Genomic DNA, 17,350 nt, shown 5'->3' with positions numbered 1-17,350 from the left:
ATTTTCATCTTTCTTTCTTGAATCTTATTACATTTAACTATATTGTCTGTACTGAATACAGATTCATTTAATAATCCTATTTTTCCCTGATCTCCACGTGGCTTCTATCTGGACTCTTATTTCTGAACTTCAAGAAGACAAGACAATCCTGTAATGAAAATCAAACTGAAAATATGATTTAGAAAAAACATTTTTTTGAGGTAAAGCAGTCGGACGGGCAACTTTTTGAAAGTTACAATGAGAAGCAAACTGGTGACTATTTGAGACTTGCAAAGAGGGGAGAAGGAACAGAAAGTTACACAAGAGTTTATTTCCTTAAGGAAGACGAAACAATCCAATATAACAAAGCTTTAAAGAAGAGAGGACCAAGCAGAGACAATGTTATGGTCTCCCAGACTGTCGCTGTCCAACTTCCACGTGAAGCTGACGGCCAAAGGACTTTTCCGAAACCTTCAGCTCCTGTCGGGATGTAGGAAGAACACGGTGGTTTTCCATGCAGGTCTGGAGCTGTTGCTGTCCTCCATGTCCTTCCCATTTCCAACCATCCAGTGTTTCATCATTTCAACCCATCCATCTGTCCACTTGTCTTGTGTTAATGAGACAGTAATGCTGACATGTTATCACTGTTTGAACCACTGAACCATTTATCAACACTTTCCTCCTTACCTACTTCCAGAATTCCCAGAAAAAACTTATAAATAGTTCTCGAAAATCTCTCCCTCCGCCAATCCATCCATTTTCCCATCACCTCCCTTTTTGCCACATACATTCAGGGAGCCATAAAAGCTTTAATGCATGTCTGAAACTGATATTTGATAGCCTTTTACATTGACACCAAGCAGAAAATTAGAATAAAAATTAGAATAAATGAAAGAGATTCTTTATTGATAGCACTCACTTTACAATTAACTGTCTGGATTGGAAACTGCTAATAATCAAAAATTAGAAAAAAATTCTTTATTTAAGGTTGACTGTTCTGTTGGCATCATCCCAAAAATTCAGAGTGGATCTATGTGCCCAATGTGTAGCCCTGTCTGTGGTGTGTGCCTGTTAAGTCTGTCCCTTAAGTCTCATTTTCTATCTACTTTATCTGATGGGTGACGACATAAAATGTACCTCAGTATTTGGTATTTCTATATTTTTAACAGTAATCTTTAAATATCAGATCATGGAATTGTAATCCTGATTCCAGCCTTCAAGGCCATTTCACCCACTCAGACTCGCCCCCCTATTCCCGCATGGTGTTGGCAGCCATTGTTGCCTCTCCCACTCCTCCTCTGTGTGTGCTTTCTGCATTGTGTGTGCCGGCTACCACGGCCGCCACAAATGTATAGAGTTACAAAGGAGCAGGCAGTCGTCTTTTGACACAACTGTGTGTACACAAGTCTGCGTGTGTGGAAGCTTTCTGCACGAGTGGCTCAGCAGCATGCAGCAGCAGCAGCAGCAGTATGATGAATAGCTGTGGCTGCGGGCTCCTTTTGGCCGTGATACCCTCATGCCCAGAAAAGCACAGATCATGTGACCCACATACTCACTCATACACAAACCAGAAAAAAAGCAAGGACGCATCTGGCTTTAACTTATTCAGCAATTAAAAGGCTTCTCTGTATTTATGGGAGGTTTGTGTTTTCTATGTAAAATGGCAGATAATCTCTTTTCTACTACTATTGAGGAGCAGCATAAGAAGAGCATCATGCTGTCTTTTCAGTCTGAATATTGTTTAATGTTTTGAGTTCAGGACTCAATTTGTGGAATTCCGTATTTGTATAATTTTTGGCCACTTGCCGTCTAAGTACAGTATTGGTTACTTTGATCTACAGTATTATGCTTCAGCCACAATGACTATTAGATGAAAATGACGATGTACAATATTTGTTCTCTCTAATCTAATGGAAGAGAGAGTTTCACAAAATGGAAACAGACATGAAGCACATACTTTCAAACTGTAAGAAACAGTAATTGTCCCTGTGCTGGTGATATCAGTTGGTCCATCTGAGTCCAGCTGCACGTGTTTGGCTGCTGTGTTTTTTTTCTCCACAGACCCACTTCCTTGCTTTATCGGCCTAAAATGTAGGTTAGAGCAGGCTTTAGTCACCACATGTGCATGTCCACACACACACACACGCACACGCGCACGCACACACAGCTGTGGTTCAGCTGAGACAGGCCAATCGTGCCAGCTTTAATCTGATGTAGAGGTTACTGATTTTCAGTGTGGTGGCTGATGAGGACATTAGAGATTATATCTGAGTATTCATTAAAGATATCGGAATTCATTACTTAGACAGCTTTAAGACTTAAACCCCTGAAGTAAACCCTGATCATTTTGACAGATTTTACGCTTCAACGCTTAGGTTTGTGACGAGATATCTCAACAACTAATGACTGAATTCCTGTCACCCTCAACTGCATTTTGGGTTTAATACTAACAAAGCACGCTAATTTAGTATAGCAACACATTTTCTGCTGCGTTTCTGCACTCAGATCTTCCTGTTGCTATGTGACATGTTTTTTTTTTATCTAAAAAACCAGGAATGAAGCACTTAGCAATGTGAGTCATCTCTCTGTGAAGGGTAAAAACATGAAGCTGTGTGCCTGTCTATCAATTACTATGCTTACATGACAGAAGGTATGAAAAAAAAAGATGGCTCTTAGGTTGTTGCTAGGTAACTAACTGGCCTAGTTTGCATTTGTCAGATATTGTTTTGTCCCTTCACTGATGAAGTTGATGAAGGATTTGATTTGCGAGAGTCTGTGTTGAGGAGGCAGCTTATTGGGGATGAGTGCACAGCAGCAGTTGATGCACTGATGTCTTTCCCATAGCTTCCTTTCTGTCATTTGTGAATGATGGATTTGTTTTACATGTACACACAGCTGTGTTGTTACAGACTTGTGTTAAATGCTCCTGCTCCTCTCCTTGGCCTTCCTTTTCTCCACTCACCCACCATGTTAACCATCCTCCCTAACTGGTGTTGGTAACCAGGCAAAGTGGATACCTCACACATTCTTACTGTATTCATGTGAGTGGCACAGATAATGTGGCTGAGATGACATAATGGTTATGCTCACTGAAAAATACAGATGTTGAGCATCATCATTAGTTGCCTCTCTCAGGAAGCAAATGAAATACCCATATTGTTAATGTTGTGGAAGCCATCTTGTGCGTCATGACACAGGAGAAAGTGTTTATGGCATTCAGTTTACTTTGGTAACATTAGAAGTCCACTGCATGCTAACAGTCTTGTTTCTCTCTCAGTCCTGGCTCAGCAGCTCTGTCTGACTGCATGGCACAATCCAGGTACAAACTAATCATTACAATGCACATAGAGACCACTAATGTCTGCCAGTGAATGTGTATACTATGTAAACAGTATTAACAGAACTGATGAGGTCATAGGGTTTGAGTCATGAATCGTTTAAACACAGTGTGTTTACTTTAAGTTTGATTGATGGTCTCTTTCACACAGCAGTCACAGTGAGAGTGTGGTGTGGTGGAGCCAGTCTGTGTTGTCATAATTACACTGAACTGATCAACCACATTACACGGGTAAACTTGAGTGGGTGCTCCCACACACAGAGAGAGATAGAATAAGGATCTTGACTGCAGACTGTGAGTGGCAGAATTATGCACAGCTCTGACTGACTTGAAGACTGCTGGAGTTTAATGTTTTTTGAAGTGAGCATTGATTATAGTGAGTCAATACAAGCAGGTTTTCCATGCCAAAATGTACATTTTACTGATATATTTGCCATTAATGATTCAGTATTGCGACAATGCCAAAGGGAAATAGTTGATTTTCCCGTCTCTAGTCCCCATTCAGGAACTGGATTTTTCAAAGCATGTAATCAATGAAGTTTGTCCTTCAGAGGACCTAAAGACTTTAACTGTGCTCTTATTCCCAAACCAATCATGCCTCGGAGACCAAACATGATGATGCATGCAATTCATCACCATCCGTTCTGTTAACAGGTTGAATATAGGCTGCTAACCCTAGCAAACTGTTATTTTTAAATTAGCTTCCAAATATTTATAAGCCTGCTGTAACTACTCAGTTGATGGATATAGCCTGTGACTGATAGTAAGTTCTATGATGTGGTCATGAGGTATTTCCCAACATGACTTTCTATGAGTTGAACTCCATATTTAGAAAAGGTGACATATGAACTTACAGCATGTTATCCTGTAGTACCATATGTGGTCTTGGAATGATTTTGAAGGAGAAACACTGACTAGGTATGCAGAACTTGACATCACCCAATATTAATATCTGTTAATATTTGAGGATCTGTCAAATATTATGAAGATATCTCTCTCATCCTGATGTTCACCAGCATGTACTGCTCAGTTGTTGTCAGTAGGTGGTAGTATTTCTCTGGTAGGAGAAGCAAGCAGCAGCCACACACACATCTGCATGAGGTAAATTCAAGTAAATATTGAGCACTGAATTTTAAACAAGTTGAATTACAAACTCTATACAGTTTGTGGTTCCAGCTATGGAGTGAAGGAAATTCTTTCACAGCACAGCTTTTATTTTGTAAGGTACAGTACCGACTGCTCATCAAAGAAAAATTATATGTTTGTCTATTATAGTGCCTTACAACATGATCATATTTGATACTGCCTCTGTAATTTTGCGGTCAGGAATGTCTGACCAGAATGTTGAGACTGGAAATGCATAATCTAACACAAAACAGTAGTAGAGTTCAGTTTCTCTTGATTAAGACCAGCTGACACAATGTGGTAGTGCTTGATAAAACCAATAATACATCCATAACCCGTTTTCTTTGTGCTATACATCTGCACTTTACCACAGATAACCAATGTTTCCTCACATACCATGAACTCCTCATTTATATTTAATTCAGGCTTTTTATTGCGTCAATGTTGTACAGCGAGTGTGAAGACAGCATTTCTGAGGAGCCAACATACAATCTGTGTGTGGGCGAGAAAAGCCTGTCACATGTCCTTGGCATGTGTGTGATTTCACATTGATATTCAGATATTCATTGACATCTGTCAGCTTGGTGTTAAATGGCAGGTGTGGTAGTTGCAGTGATGTCTTATGGAGGGCTCAAAAACATTGCCTCTTTGGAAATAAGGACATTCATAGCCACTTGTGCAAATGTATGAACCACATATGAATGCATCATTAATGTAACATTCTGTCTCTACAAGTTCTTCCAAATTATATAGATCACTGTTAATAATTTTTTCTTGCTCACCCATCAGTAGAATATATTGATTTTTCAATCTGTACTGTGAGCTTCTTGTTTTCTCCTGGCACATTGGTGTGTGACACTCTAAACGATTATCCCATTGGACTATTAAACCAAATGCATATTCATTTCCTCAGGATAAAACCTACTCGTAAAGAGACGTTTTGCATGTTGATAACTGATGGGGCACAGCATTTTAATAATTTGTGTTTTGTTTTGAACTTACCCATTAAGTTCATTCCCTCCAGATTGAACTAAAGTGAGCTTTATTTCCAATCAGGGAACGACTTTGCCCCCTCTGGAGCCGAGATGCAGCCAATAAATGGATGGAGGGAAGAATGATGGGGAGAGAGAGAGAGGGAGGGAGGGAGGGAGAGCGAGGTGCAATGAGATGGGCTGACAGAAGGCAAAATAGAACTAGGATATAAACATCCCTAACCAAAAGACTGAAATGATGAAGTGATTGTCAGAATTCAATTTGCCCATAAAAGAAGTGGCCTCGTGGGCATCATATGTAGAAAAAACTTTGTCGGCAAAGCGTACAAATTAAAATAATTGAAGCAAAAGGAGACATAAACAAGTATAGTAAGTATGTACGTATATATTTGGGTGATAAATTTGAAAAAGGTTTTGTATCCTATAATATAATGTAGCCGTTGGCCCTCTCTCTCTATCTCTCTCTCTCGCCCGCCCTCTCTCCCTCTCTCCCTCTCTCCCTCTCTCTCTAATTGCTTTGCTTTCTCCGGTAATGCACTCCTTAATGCACACCCAGGACCCACACACACACACACACACACACACACACACACACACACACACACACACACACACACACACACACACACACACACACAGTAGCCCATCATTACTACGCAATCCCATAATGCATCTCTTTGAGCCTAGGAAAGTCAGTGGGGCGTATTCTCTCTTTACCAGAGTGCGAGCGTATGAGAAGTGTGTGTGTGTGTTTGTGAAGGAAGGTGTTGTGTTTTCCGTGTAGGGATGAACGCATGCTTAGTTTGGAGTTTCATTACCTTTTATCTAATTTCATTTCATACTCATGTTTTTGTTTTTAGTGCTTTTATTGTTTTCATGTGCACACGTTAAAGGATCCTCTGTGTTTTGATGTTGTGATGCTGGCATGGACCGTCTGAGTGGAACATGGCGGACAGCTGAGTGTGTCTGTGTTATGTGTTGCTGACGCCATGCTGAACGTCGTCTCTTCCACCCACACACTAAGCAGACACTGTTGTCTTGCAGTGGACAAGAACAAGCCACGGGAGGCTCCAGCGAGACCTGCAAACAGCTCGTTGGTCCCACCATCAACGGGAGGAAACAACCAGCAGCAGCAGCAGCAGCAGCAGCAACAACAACCACCACCACCACCACCACCGGACCCGGTAGGTCTTGGGCTTTGATTTAGTTCTGTGAGATTACGATTAACCAAAATCAGCTGCATTTAATCAGCATGGAGGCACTGATTCTTGATCGAGTGGACACACAGCAGGAAGGGATGGATAATATCCAGTGTTGTTGACAACGATTATAGTAACAATAGTCCTAATACACGGAAGAGCAAGCAGAAAAGCAATGCTGTAAGAGGACAAACACCAGCCAAAGGGGTTTTGTTGAGGGAACTGAATTTCATCCGGATAATTTTTCCTTGTACATAAAATGTTGCTGATGTGCAGTTTTCCTCTCTCTAGGTACCGGACCTGGTTAATGCTAATGCACCAGTTGCACCAGTTCTCCCAACGCCAGTTCCTAACTCCAACAACACAGGAACCACTGCAACCTCTGGTCTCAGAGCGAGAACGTGGTCCCGATGCAGCACAAAAGCAGGATCGCGCATTCAGAAGTCTGCAGGGACCGGGGCCGGTGGTGGTGGGAGCGCAACGGTTGCGGATGGGACGGTCCCAGCCAAACAGAACAAAGAGCAGGCAGAGAAGAAGAACCAGGCCATCAACCAGCTGAGGAGACTGCTCACCCAGGGGAACAAGCGAGTGGAGGCTCTGGCTACAGTCATCCAACATCTCTTCACTGAGGTATTTTAATTATTTTTGCAGTTTGTTTAATCCTGCACATGAGGATCCGTAACACCACCAACTTAGTACATAAAGTCTTTACACAGACGCATGCAGTCGAGATCCTTATGCTAAGCTCAGTTCTGAATACAATCCCTTTGGATAGGAAACATATCTTAGGTAAACACACTCATGCTTTGTTATTTTCTCTTTAACGTTGCTCCACTGCTGCTGTTGGTCATTTTTATTGGACATTTATGGGTTTGTTTGGGATTCTGTTAGAAGCGATCTCTACATGTCAAGTGAGGTCTCGGCTGCAAGCAGGGCCAGGCAGGCAACAGACAACACTCATGCTGCTCTCTTTGCATGCGGTTCGACTGCAGTGCAAATATGACTGGGCCGTGAATGTGGCACGTCCTACTACAGGTATGATTTGCAAACTCTAGATTTGAAGTGATGTACTCCCAATCAGAGGTAACTGACTGTTTGGACTTATCGCCATATAAGATGATTTGTGCTGGGTGTTAATATTGTGGTTTTAGTGAGTAAAATTTGGATTTGGTTCGTGATTCCATCTCTCTGCAGACTTAACTTGTGAATAACTTGAGAATATGTTGGATATGTTGGGTAAATGAGCAATATTAACATTTATCTTCCCACCACCTTCCTCCCGTAACACATAAGGAACGCACCCTTAGTCTGTAATCATTGCATCAATCAGCAATTGTTGGTGATGCGGCGGTGTTGCTATTTAGGGTGTTGGTTGAGATACTTGGGGAGGCGTGGCGGTGTAATGGCTGTTTTCAAGCCTCGTCGAGAGCCTCGTTGCTTCACACACCCAGCTCCCATTAACAAAAACAACACAAGACACTACAAACACACACTGCCACGCATGCAGACTGCGGCCTTATGGGACTGATGGGTGTCTGTGTGTGTGTGTGTGTGTGTGTGTGTATAATGAGTAATGGCCACGTGATTGGGTTTGTTTCCTTTATGTAGTTCAAGAGGTTTCGTTGATGTACTACCAGACCTCACTACATGCAAACGCTGCCACAATGTTTAAACCGATGCCTAAACCTTTTTAGTTTTACTCTACTACAACTGAATCTATGGCTAAAGGAGGGAAATGTTACCTATAAGCTCCGTTTCCTAATTTCTGTCAAGGAGAATGCTGAGCTTTTCCCAAACTAAGAGTCCATTTATAGTGAGATGGGCTGAAAATATCCAAGGTCAGGTGTCAGCGATTGGTCCATTCAGGCACCAGGATGTGTCTCTGTGTCCAGGATGTGGATAGGCTGCTGGGCAAACATTTACTCTGCGGTGACTGGGAGTGTGTATAAATGATATGTGATAGTAGAAGTAACACACACAATTATCTTTGATGAAAAGAATATGTTTGTTCTTCCCGACTCACTAAATGTACGGTTGGAAATGTCTTGATGAGAAATGTGTCACGTCTGTGTGTCACATTCGTAAGAATTGACGGCTCACTTGGCGACACTTCAATTGATTCTGTCGCTGAACTGGTGATAGGTTACTAGATGTGTGTTTGTGTGTATTAAGAAAGGCATCGATGCCTGTTTCTCAGCCTCAGGGCCACACACATACTTAAGATGATTGCACAGGCTTGGCTTGTTTTCGCTGCTTCCACAGGAATCTAACAAAGTCTGGTAGATTTCATTTCTTGTTAATGTAAAATAAGCAGATTTGTCATTGTTTATTAGATTCTATCTGCTAATTATCATGAAGTGCACCTGCTGCTGATGGCAAATGACAACTTTCTAGAGTAGCTTGTTGTTTGCTTTTAAAATAATGAAAGTGTAGGAGGTCACACACACACACATGCACACACACACAGCGGCCAGTGACGGTGAGAGGCATGGCTGTTATCTGCTGGTATGTGGCTCTGAGGGAAAGTATCCCATTATCTCTAGAATAACCTGTTATCAGCTGTCTAAACGGTGTGTTTGTGTGTGTTACATAACTCTGTGCATATGCTATTTAAATGCAGGACTGATTAAAATGGTTCTGTGTATTAGGATCAATCCTTATTTAATCTGCACTGTATGTTCAGTTTCCTGCAGATTATTGTGGAAAGTGTGGGATTGTAATGTTCGAAAGATTACCTGTGGGGAAAAAAAGTGTTTTCAGTAAGAATGTGAACTGCTGCCCACAAGTTCCGTCACAACTGTGGTATTGATCCGGCCTGGTGGAGAGTAGGAGGTACAGTGGTGAAGGAGAGGTGATGGATTGGAGGAGAGGGAGTGGTGGAGGAATGCAGCAGCTGCAGCTGAAACCCTGGAGCTCTTAAAGTGTGTGAGCGCGTGTGTGTCTTTTTTTATCTAAAGCATAAATGCCAGTGCTATCTTATCTGTTCTGTACACTTGTAAGGTGAGCGGTGAATATAAACTGAACACTCTGAGCACCACTACTTTCTCCATGGGGGGGGGAGGGGCACTGGGTGTGTTTGCTTTAGTAATGGGCCGGGGTCTTATGTCTCATGCATACAGTCTTGGACTTTTACTATGTCTCTTAATCATGAGTCCAGACACAGCTCCGTCCCCAGTGTTTACTCAATGCTAAGTAACTATTGGTCAGTACCCTAGCAACCACTTAGCAACCCCCTAGTAATCTTTAAGGACCACAGCAAACACTTTAGTAAGCATGTCTGAGCTGTCACATTTAAAATCTACTCACACATTAAGGAAGTTAATTAGTAAGGGCTTCATCATTATTCACAGATGTTCCTCAGTTTCTTTCTTTTCTAGTTTGAGTCTAGTTTGTTTTGTACTGCATATCTGTTGTCAGACAAGCAAATTAATTTCCTTTAACATGACTGCCTAAACCTGCAACAACCGCACAGTGCAGGATCATGACATCTGTAATATGTGACTTAAAGATACTGAAGAGACAACAGAGGTGAAAGTGTTTTACTTTGAAAGTTAGAAATGTCTTTCTTTAGTGTAATAGTTTAACGTAACGCCCTGTGTTTTAAAATAAAACAATGAGAAAAGGATTTGAAAGTTCAAAGAAAAACCAGGAAAGTGAGTTAAAGGGTGAAACACCAGTTTTCCGCATAAATCAACTGATAAGGAAGAAGAGAAAAGGAAGATAGGAATCAAGTGGAGGAGGTGTTGAAATAACTCGCATTCCAGCATACAGTGTTTAGCCAGCAGAGGAGGCGGGGCAAAGCAAAAAGAAGACAGGAGGAGGAGAAACAGATAGAGGAGAGGACGTCTGTGGCGAACAGGTAGCCAGTGGGAGGAGTGGAAATGGCCGAGTGAGCAGCCGTGTGTGTGTGTGTGAGAGAGAGAGAGAGAGGGGGGAGGGAGTCTCATTCAGTTGGAGGGCAGAGAGAGAGAAAGAGTGTTTGTGTTCTGCTGTGCACGTTAACCACGGTTGAAGAGGGAGTAAAGAGAGAAGGAATCCAAGACCGAGGACAGATTTTGACGTGTGTGTGCGTGCGTTGTTTGTGTATGTGTGTGCATGTGTGAGTCGTTGTCAGCATGGGCGCTACGGCCAGCAAAGTTCATCACAAGGCCCCCCCGCGTCCCCGCAAGAAGAAACGCAAGGTGTGTGTACAGTCCTTCACTGAAGTAACTCAGTTAGTACATTTATTCAATTACTACAATAACAGCAAGTGAAATTTTGAGATGATCTTAGTGTTTTTATTTTGTGTGAGAGAGGTTTTCCAGCATGGTTGGATGACACAATGTCTCTTTAGAGTTTGGAGAAACTCATGTGAAAGCTGGGCATTTTCTTACTTGTAAAATCAGGGATTATGTGGGAACTTTAAGATAAGCAAGTTCACAGTAATGCAGTGGAGCGTGTTGTCCATTTTCTGTATTTTCTTGTAGTTTTTAGGAACTGTTTTTGAAGGATGTGCAGTTGTTTGGAACATTTTGGTTATGAATGTCATGAGTTATGAAATGTCCAGGGTCTGAACTCTCGTAATTGCTTCAGGTTTACAATCCACGCATGCTTCTTCCACTCCAACTATCTCTGAGTGTAAGATTTATTGTTTCTTTATTGTCTGAGTTAAATGCTCTCGCTGCTCCAAAGATCTACACATTTTCACAAGCTCCCCGTCTCTTTGTTTTCTCTTACTCACACTCTTTGTTGCCGCTTCTCTGTCTGTTATTTCACTTACTGACCCTTCAGACAACAGATGGACTTTATGGCTCTGTATGTTAGTGTGTGTGTGTGTGTGTGTGTGTGTGTGTGTGTGTGTGTGTGTGTGTGTGTGTGTGTGTGTGTGTGTGTGTGTGTGTGTGTGTGTGTGTGTGTGTGTGTGTGTGTGTGTGTGTGTGTGTGTGTGTGTGTGTGTGTGTGTGTGTGTGTGTGTGTGTGTGTGTGTGTGTGTGTGTGTGAGGTGTATGCGTGTGTGTTTGAGCAAGAGAGAGAGTGAGACAGAGAAAGAGAGTTTTATAAGCAACACAGCATGAGCACAAACATCTCATTTTCCATTGTAAATTCCACTGCTGCTGCAGTTAAGACACTATTACTGAGTGTGTGTGTGTGGGCGTGTGCATGACCTTCACATGTTAAACCAAAGGATTGTCATTCTCACCATTGTGTTGCAATGTACTTTAGTACGCTAATCAAGTGGTAGTCCACGTGTTCACAAGTGTGTATGTGCTAAAGTGTGTGTGTGTGTGTGTGTTTACCTGGTTCAATTGTCACATTGTGATAGATTAGATGGAAAATGCGCTGTAGGAACCTCATTTGAAACCCATTGCTGCACATCTCAGTATGAACTGTGTATTAGTTTCCTGAGCCAACATAATGTGGACAGTGTGTTGTGTGTAATTCATATTGTGGCACACTGTTGTTAGTTGGTGTCTTTGTGGCTTTGAATGTGTTTAGGACTCCCTGGCTCCTACTCCTGTGTTTCTACATTCCTGCTCCTCAAACCACAGCTGCTCTGTAGAAAAACCTCATTCTAACCAAACATGAAGCCAATTATCTGCCTCTCATTTGCTCAGGTGTGGAGTGTGAGTCCGGGTAGTTAAAGCGCATATCTACTGTATTTCCTTCCTCTTTTACTTACTTTTTTTCTTTCTTAGTTCCTGACCTTTCTTCTAATTGTATTCTGTTCATCATTCCTTTCTTCTTTCCTTGCTTCCTGCAGTTTGTCCTTGCTTTGTTTTCCTTTCCTTTCCTTTCCTTTCCCTCTTTCCTCTCTTTCCTCGCTCCTCTTTTTCTTGTTGTTGATCTGACAGGTGTCTCCTTCAGGTGTTTGACTGAGTGTGTTCTTCTCTTTTGCAGCGCGAGGAGACGTTGAAGCAGAAGAAGGAGCTTTCTCAGAAACTGGTGACCCTCAGAGATGAACTGGGTAAGAGATCTTTCTGAAACACACTTCCATGAGTGTTCCTACACTGTGATGCTTCCTCTGTAAGTCCTGCCTCACACTCCCAAATGTTCTCTCCCACCCACTGTTTTACATATATGCCATATGAAGTTAATCAAGGACAGATCAACTGCCATTCAAAACGCAATACCTGCCCAATAATGCTGGGCTACAGCTGCTCTCTCTTAGCCGAACCCTGAGGCACAAAATGGCCTCTGCACAGGCATGTGTGTGTGTGTGCGCACGTGTGTACGTGTGTGTGTGACTCATGTGCATGTATAAGAGGTAACAGCAAAATTACACATAAATGATATGTTTACTCATACACGCCAGCACAGATCTGCTATTGTGATGAATTTAAACCTGTGGAGTTTCCACTTGATGCAAGAAAATGTTCTGATAATGTAATATTTTCCTGATTTTAACAAGTTAAAATAACTTTGCAGCTAATGTTGTTACAATATAAACATTTTTGGGAAAATCTGTCACAACCAAGTATAAAAACCAAAGAAACAGTGGCATTGAGATGAGAGATGATTAATGTCTTCATTAGGAACAGCAACTTTATCATTTGCTTTTAAAAACATATTTTTTGCAAACATTCAGCATAATGTTTCCAGCTCGTGAACATTTATTCAGCTTTCATTGAACACGTGTAGACATGCCTCCTTAACGTGCATCAAAAAATATCTTCTTATAATATCTCTTTTTCCTTTTCAAAAATATGCAACTTCCGAGTATGTGGAGAAATGATCGCTGTTAGTAATTAAAAAAAATAAAAAAGTAAAATGTGAAGACACTGAAAAAGTACTTTGACGTTTTCAGGGAAAAAACACATTGGTCTGATGTCACCTTTTGCAAATCCAACAAATTTGTATTATTTATTTATTTTAATGAACCTGACGCACAACACAGTACTGAGGTGTCATCAGTCAGTCAGCACATTAAAAAAGCCCCTTGCATCAGTGTTCATGATTAAACAGTGAATCAGAGCACATTAAGGCCTCATCTAATCAATCACACCTGAAGCCTTAAGTGTGACGATCCACTTTATTGAGGCAGATGAGCAAGACTACAATAACAGATGATCCATCAAAGTGATGCAGGGCACGCCGAGACACTGCAGCGGACAGCTGGGATCACAGTTTGCTCATCGTTTGTGTGTGTGTGTGTGTGTGTGTGTGTGTGTGTGTGTGTGTGTGTGTTTAAGGTGTGTTATTCAGCACTCGTGCATCTTTTGGTGTCCTGCCATTTACCTGTCGGTGAGAGAGCAGGGTTCAGCCTTCATGGAACACAAAGTGTGTTTACAAAGAGAGGACAGATGATAGTTAGTGCATTTAAAGGCGGACACTGAACAAAGCTGTGCTTAAATTGATAGTTTGCTTCCTGTCAGGAGATTTATGGGATTTGTTAAAAAGTTATTACAAGAGCCACAGAGCAACTGATGATTTTTCACATCTGACATCTCTCACTAAAATACTGTGTACAGATCATTAGTTTCAAAAACACATGCTGACTTTCACACTTGAGATACAGCCTTTGTAATGTTATGGAACCTTTGTTCTTTAAATCAGTGTATTCTCCGGCTTTATTGGCATGATTTTACATTTTATGGCACATAATCTACCTGTGTATTATAGCCCTCTGTCCATCCTCCTTTACTTCAGCTGGTAACAGTCCCTGTGTATATGCTAGAACATGAGATACAACAACACAGCAATCATCCAAACATTGCTCTACAGTGCCACTAGCTCACTATTAGCTGACTTGAATTACTGCCTTTTAATGCAGATCTCATTACAGACACAGATTTTTGAAAATGTTTTTTAAGAAAATAAAAGTAGAGTAGTTGTCGATATATTTTCTCCTTGTTTTTCTTTCTGAAAGTGTTTCTCCAAGGTCCCCACAAAAATATAGATAAATAGAAATATTTGATCTATTCGAATTAACTATTCATCTCCTTGTGCACTGATTATTGTTTATAATCAGTGCAATTCTGTGATCAATACATAACCAATTTAAAACCTCTTATATTCTAAATGCTTAGAGGATTGTGATACACATGTAAATACTGCTGGGACTGTGTGTCATGTCAGTTGCAGGCTCGGCTATTTGGCTCACACACCAGGATTATAATAGATTGTACACACAACTGCAGTCACGCTACCATACTGTACCTTAGCAACACAAATACACACACTTGATACTCTTCGGTATGTTGTGTGTGTGTGTACTTGTGCTGCCTTTTAGTTGTTTATATAAGACGTGATGCCTGCATTTAGACTTGGGGTCTAGTAGTGCAATATAGACTTGCATTCTTCATTAATCATGTCAACAATAAGCCATTTTCCACTCACACACAGCAGGGACTCTCACCTTCATACCGTCCAAACTGAACAGGAAAGTCCAGTTCCTTTGTATTTGGCTAATGAGTTATACTGTGTGGTTAATTTAGTTTCCTTTGTGTATTTTACACTGTAGAGAGCAGGGACATGAAACTCTGTGTAACTACTTCTGTACAACTGCACTACATTTCACATGGAAATTATACTTAATAGTAGATCTTATTTATGTACTATCCCTTCCTTGATTCTGTCCTTTCGTCTCCCTTCCCCTTGTTTCCCCTTGTTCCCTCCTGTATTTTTTCCTTTCCTTCATTAAATCTCAAAGTCTGCAAAAGTGCAGATACGAGGATTTCACCTCACTTTTGTACCGTTCTGTTCAGCTGAGCAGGTTACAGGCAGATCAGTGTGTTCTCAGCTACATGGGGAGTTCTCCATTGGCTGTTAGGAAAATATCCCCTTTGACTTTGTAACTGGTGGAGTTTAATCCTGTCCTGTCAATACGGTGACAGTAACGACAAGCAAGAGATGAACTGATCTCATTTCCCCAAACAAGTGGGATACACTCGATACTTTTAGGCTTCTTCTTAACCATGTCAGTGATGTCAGTCAGTTGGCCTCAATCCATTAACTTCCTATGTATTTATATTCTGTCGCTTAAGGCCTTTTTCATGTCACATGGCCATTTTAAGACACTCCTCCTGAAATGTCTTTATTTAAAGCACCTGCCGTCTCACATGCGCACACACACACACACACACACACACACAAACACACAGTTTGCATAGTCCAGTGTATGATTGTGTATAAGCCGCTCACAGCTGTTGGCTTTGTGTGTCTATCCCCACAGCGACAGGCGCTCACATTCATGCCACAGAGACAGAGAGCGTCTGTCACTCCAGCAGCCAGTTGTTACTGCATTGTGTAATGATGTACTGCGTTTGCAAGTGCCTTGCTTGTTCACTGATGTCAGGGCTTGGACGTGTTGTAATAGAACACAGAAAGGTTTTGATTATTTGCTCCTTTGGTCAAATTTCACATTGAAGTGATGGGAACCAAATCATCCACCTGTCAGTCATGGATCAGCTTGATTTACACCAAGCATATACAAGAACTTCCAGGTTAGAGTTATAGATGATGTGTGTTTGTGTGTTTAACCAGTGTTGTTCAGTCCTGCAGACTCCCTGCTGGTTGTTTCTGTGTCTTTATAGAGACCGCCAACCTCAGGAGCAGGAACTAAACAGAACTACTGGTAAACTACCTGAGGTTCCCAAGGTTAGATGGGGTCAACAGACTGAGGGTTGTAAAAGGAATGTGTCTGAAGTGAAGTGTTTTTTCAACATTTATATCAACCAAAAGCTGTTGATAGTGACTGACAGAGATCTTTGTTAGCTTTCCAACATTTTCCACTATCAAAAAGAAGTTCGATGAATGTGACGTGATGAAAGCGAGTGGAGCTTGCGTGTGCTTGTGAGGACAAATGAGTCAGGAGAGGAATGAAGCCTGCTGCTGCTGCTGAATTCTTCTGAGCTGACCTGCAGATGTTTCAGGGCTGGATCGCATGCCTGCTGCAAGAGTAATTAAACTGGAATGTGACTGTCAGAATGCTGGGGAACACACACACACACACACACACACACACACACACACACACACACACACACACACACACACACACACACACACACACACACACACACACACACACACAGAAAATGTGCTGTTCATTACCTGTTCAGACACTGACTCTCCCAGGCATGCCCCTAACCCTAACCCTCAGTACAGTCATGTGTTAAGTATGCTATTGGTGCATTATTTAGCAGTATTTACATTATTATACCTGATGTTTATCTCCTTTATGGCTGACATGATGCATCTCCAGCTCCATCTGACATTTAGCCCACCTAAATCCTGTCCTGTCTCACCTAAATCCTTATATCGGCTCTGCTTGTTTTAAGTATTAACCCAAGAGACACTATCAAACAATTTCATCTGAATCTTCCTGTCCTACTGATGTAACTGAGTCATTTCTCCAAATCTACAAGTCTTCTCTACTCTGCTACGGTTTCTGTCCCTTGAGTCAACTCATTATGATGTCATCAAATCGGCTGTGTAATATACTTTATGTTGACTCTGTGTATAATATGTTGACATTTCCTCCTGCTCCTCTCTCTGCAGTCACATCATCCCATTGCTGTGAGCGTCTGCAGAAGGAGAAGGAGGAGGTGCGCCTCAACTTGGAGGAGGCCTTGAATAAGCTAGAGGAGCAGCACAAGGAGGAGCTGGGGCAGTTGGAGGAGAGGTACGACACTCCTGTGCATGTGCCGTTTTTGGACGTCTTCATATTCGAGCTGGAAAAACACACGGATCAATACGGAGGCTTCCTCATCCAAACAGTCGATCTTATTAATTATAAA

At 41.6% G+C, this 17,350-nt stretch overlaps 1 protein-coding gene across 3 annotated transcripts in view; it reads left to right on the top strand.

Moving 5' to 3' along the window:
* Positions 1-17,350, top strand: part of LOC142994621 (uncharacterized) — a 45,576-nt gene that overhangs the window by 23,093 nt on the left and 5,133 nt on the right. For all 3 annotated transcript variants that reach the window (XM_076145380.1, XM_076145381.1, XM_076145379.1), the window contains exons 8-11: positions 6,478-6,617; positions 6,924-7,262; positions 12,510-12,576; positions 17,112-17,235. In XM_076145380.1, the coding sequence (XP_076001495.1) occupies positions 6,478-6,617; positions 6,924-7,262; positions 12,510-12,576; positions 17,112-17,235 (670 nt within the window). The remainder of the gene's footprint in view (positions 1-6,477; positions 6,618-6,923; positions 7,263-12,509; positions 12,577-17,111; positions 17,236-17,350) is intronic.

This window comes from Genypterus blacodes, unplaced genomic scaffold (genome assembly GCF_046128005.1).
Source record: "Genypterus blacodes isolate CSIRO-AG114 ecotype Tasmania unplaced genomic scaffold, CSIRO-AGI_Gbla_v1 ptg000030l_1, whole genome shotgun sequence".
Lineage (NCBI taxonomy): Eukaryota > Metazoa > Chordata > Actinopteri > Ophidiiformes > Ophidiidae > Genypterus > Genypterus blacodes.
This window is presented reverse-complemented; position numbering and strand designations above follow the sequence as displayed.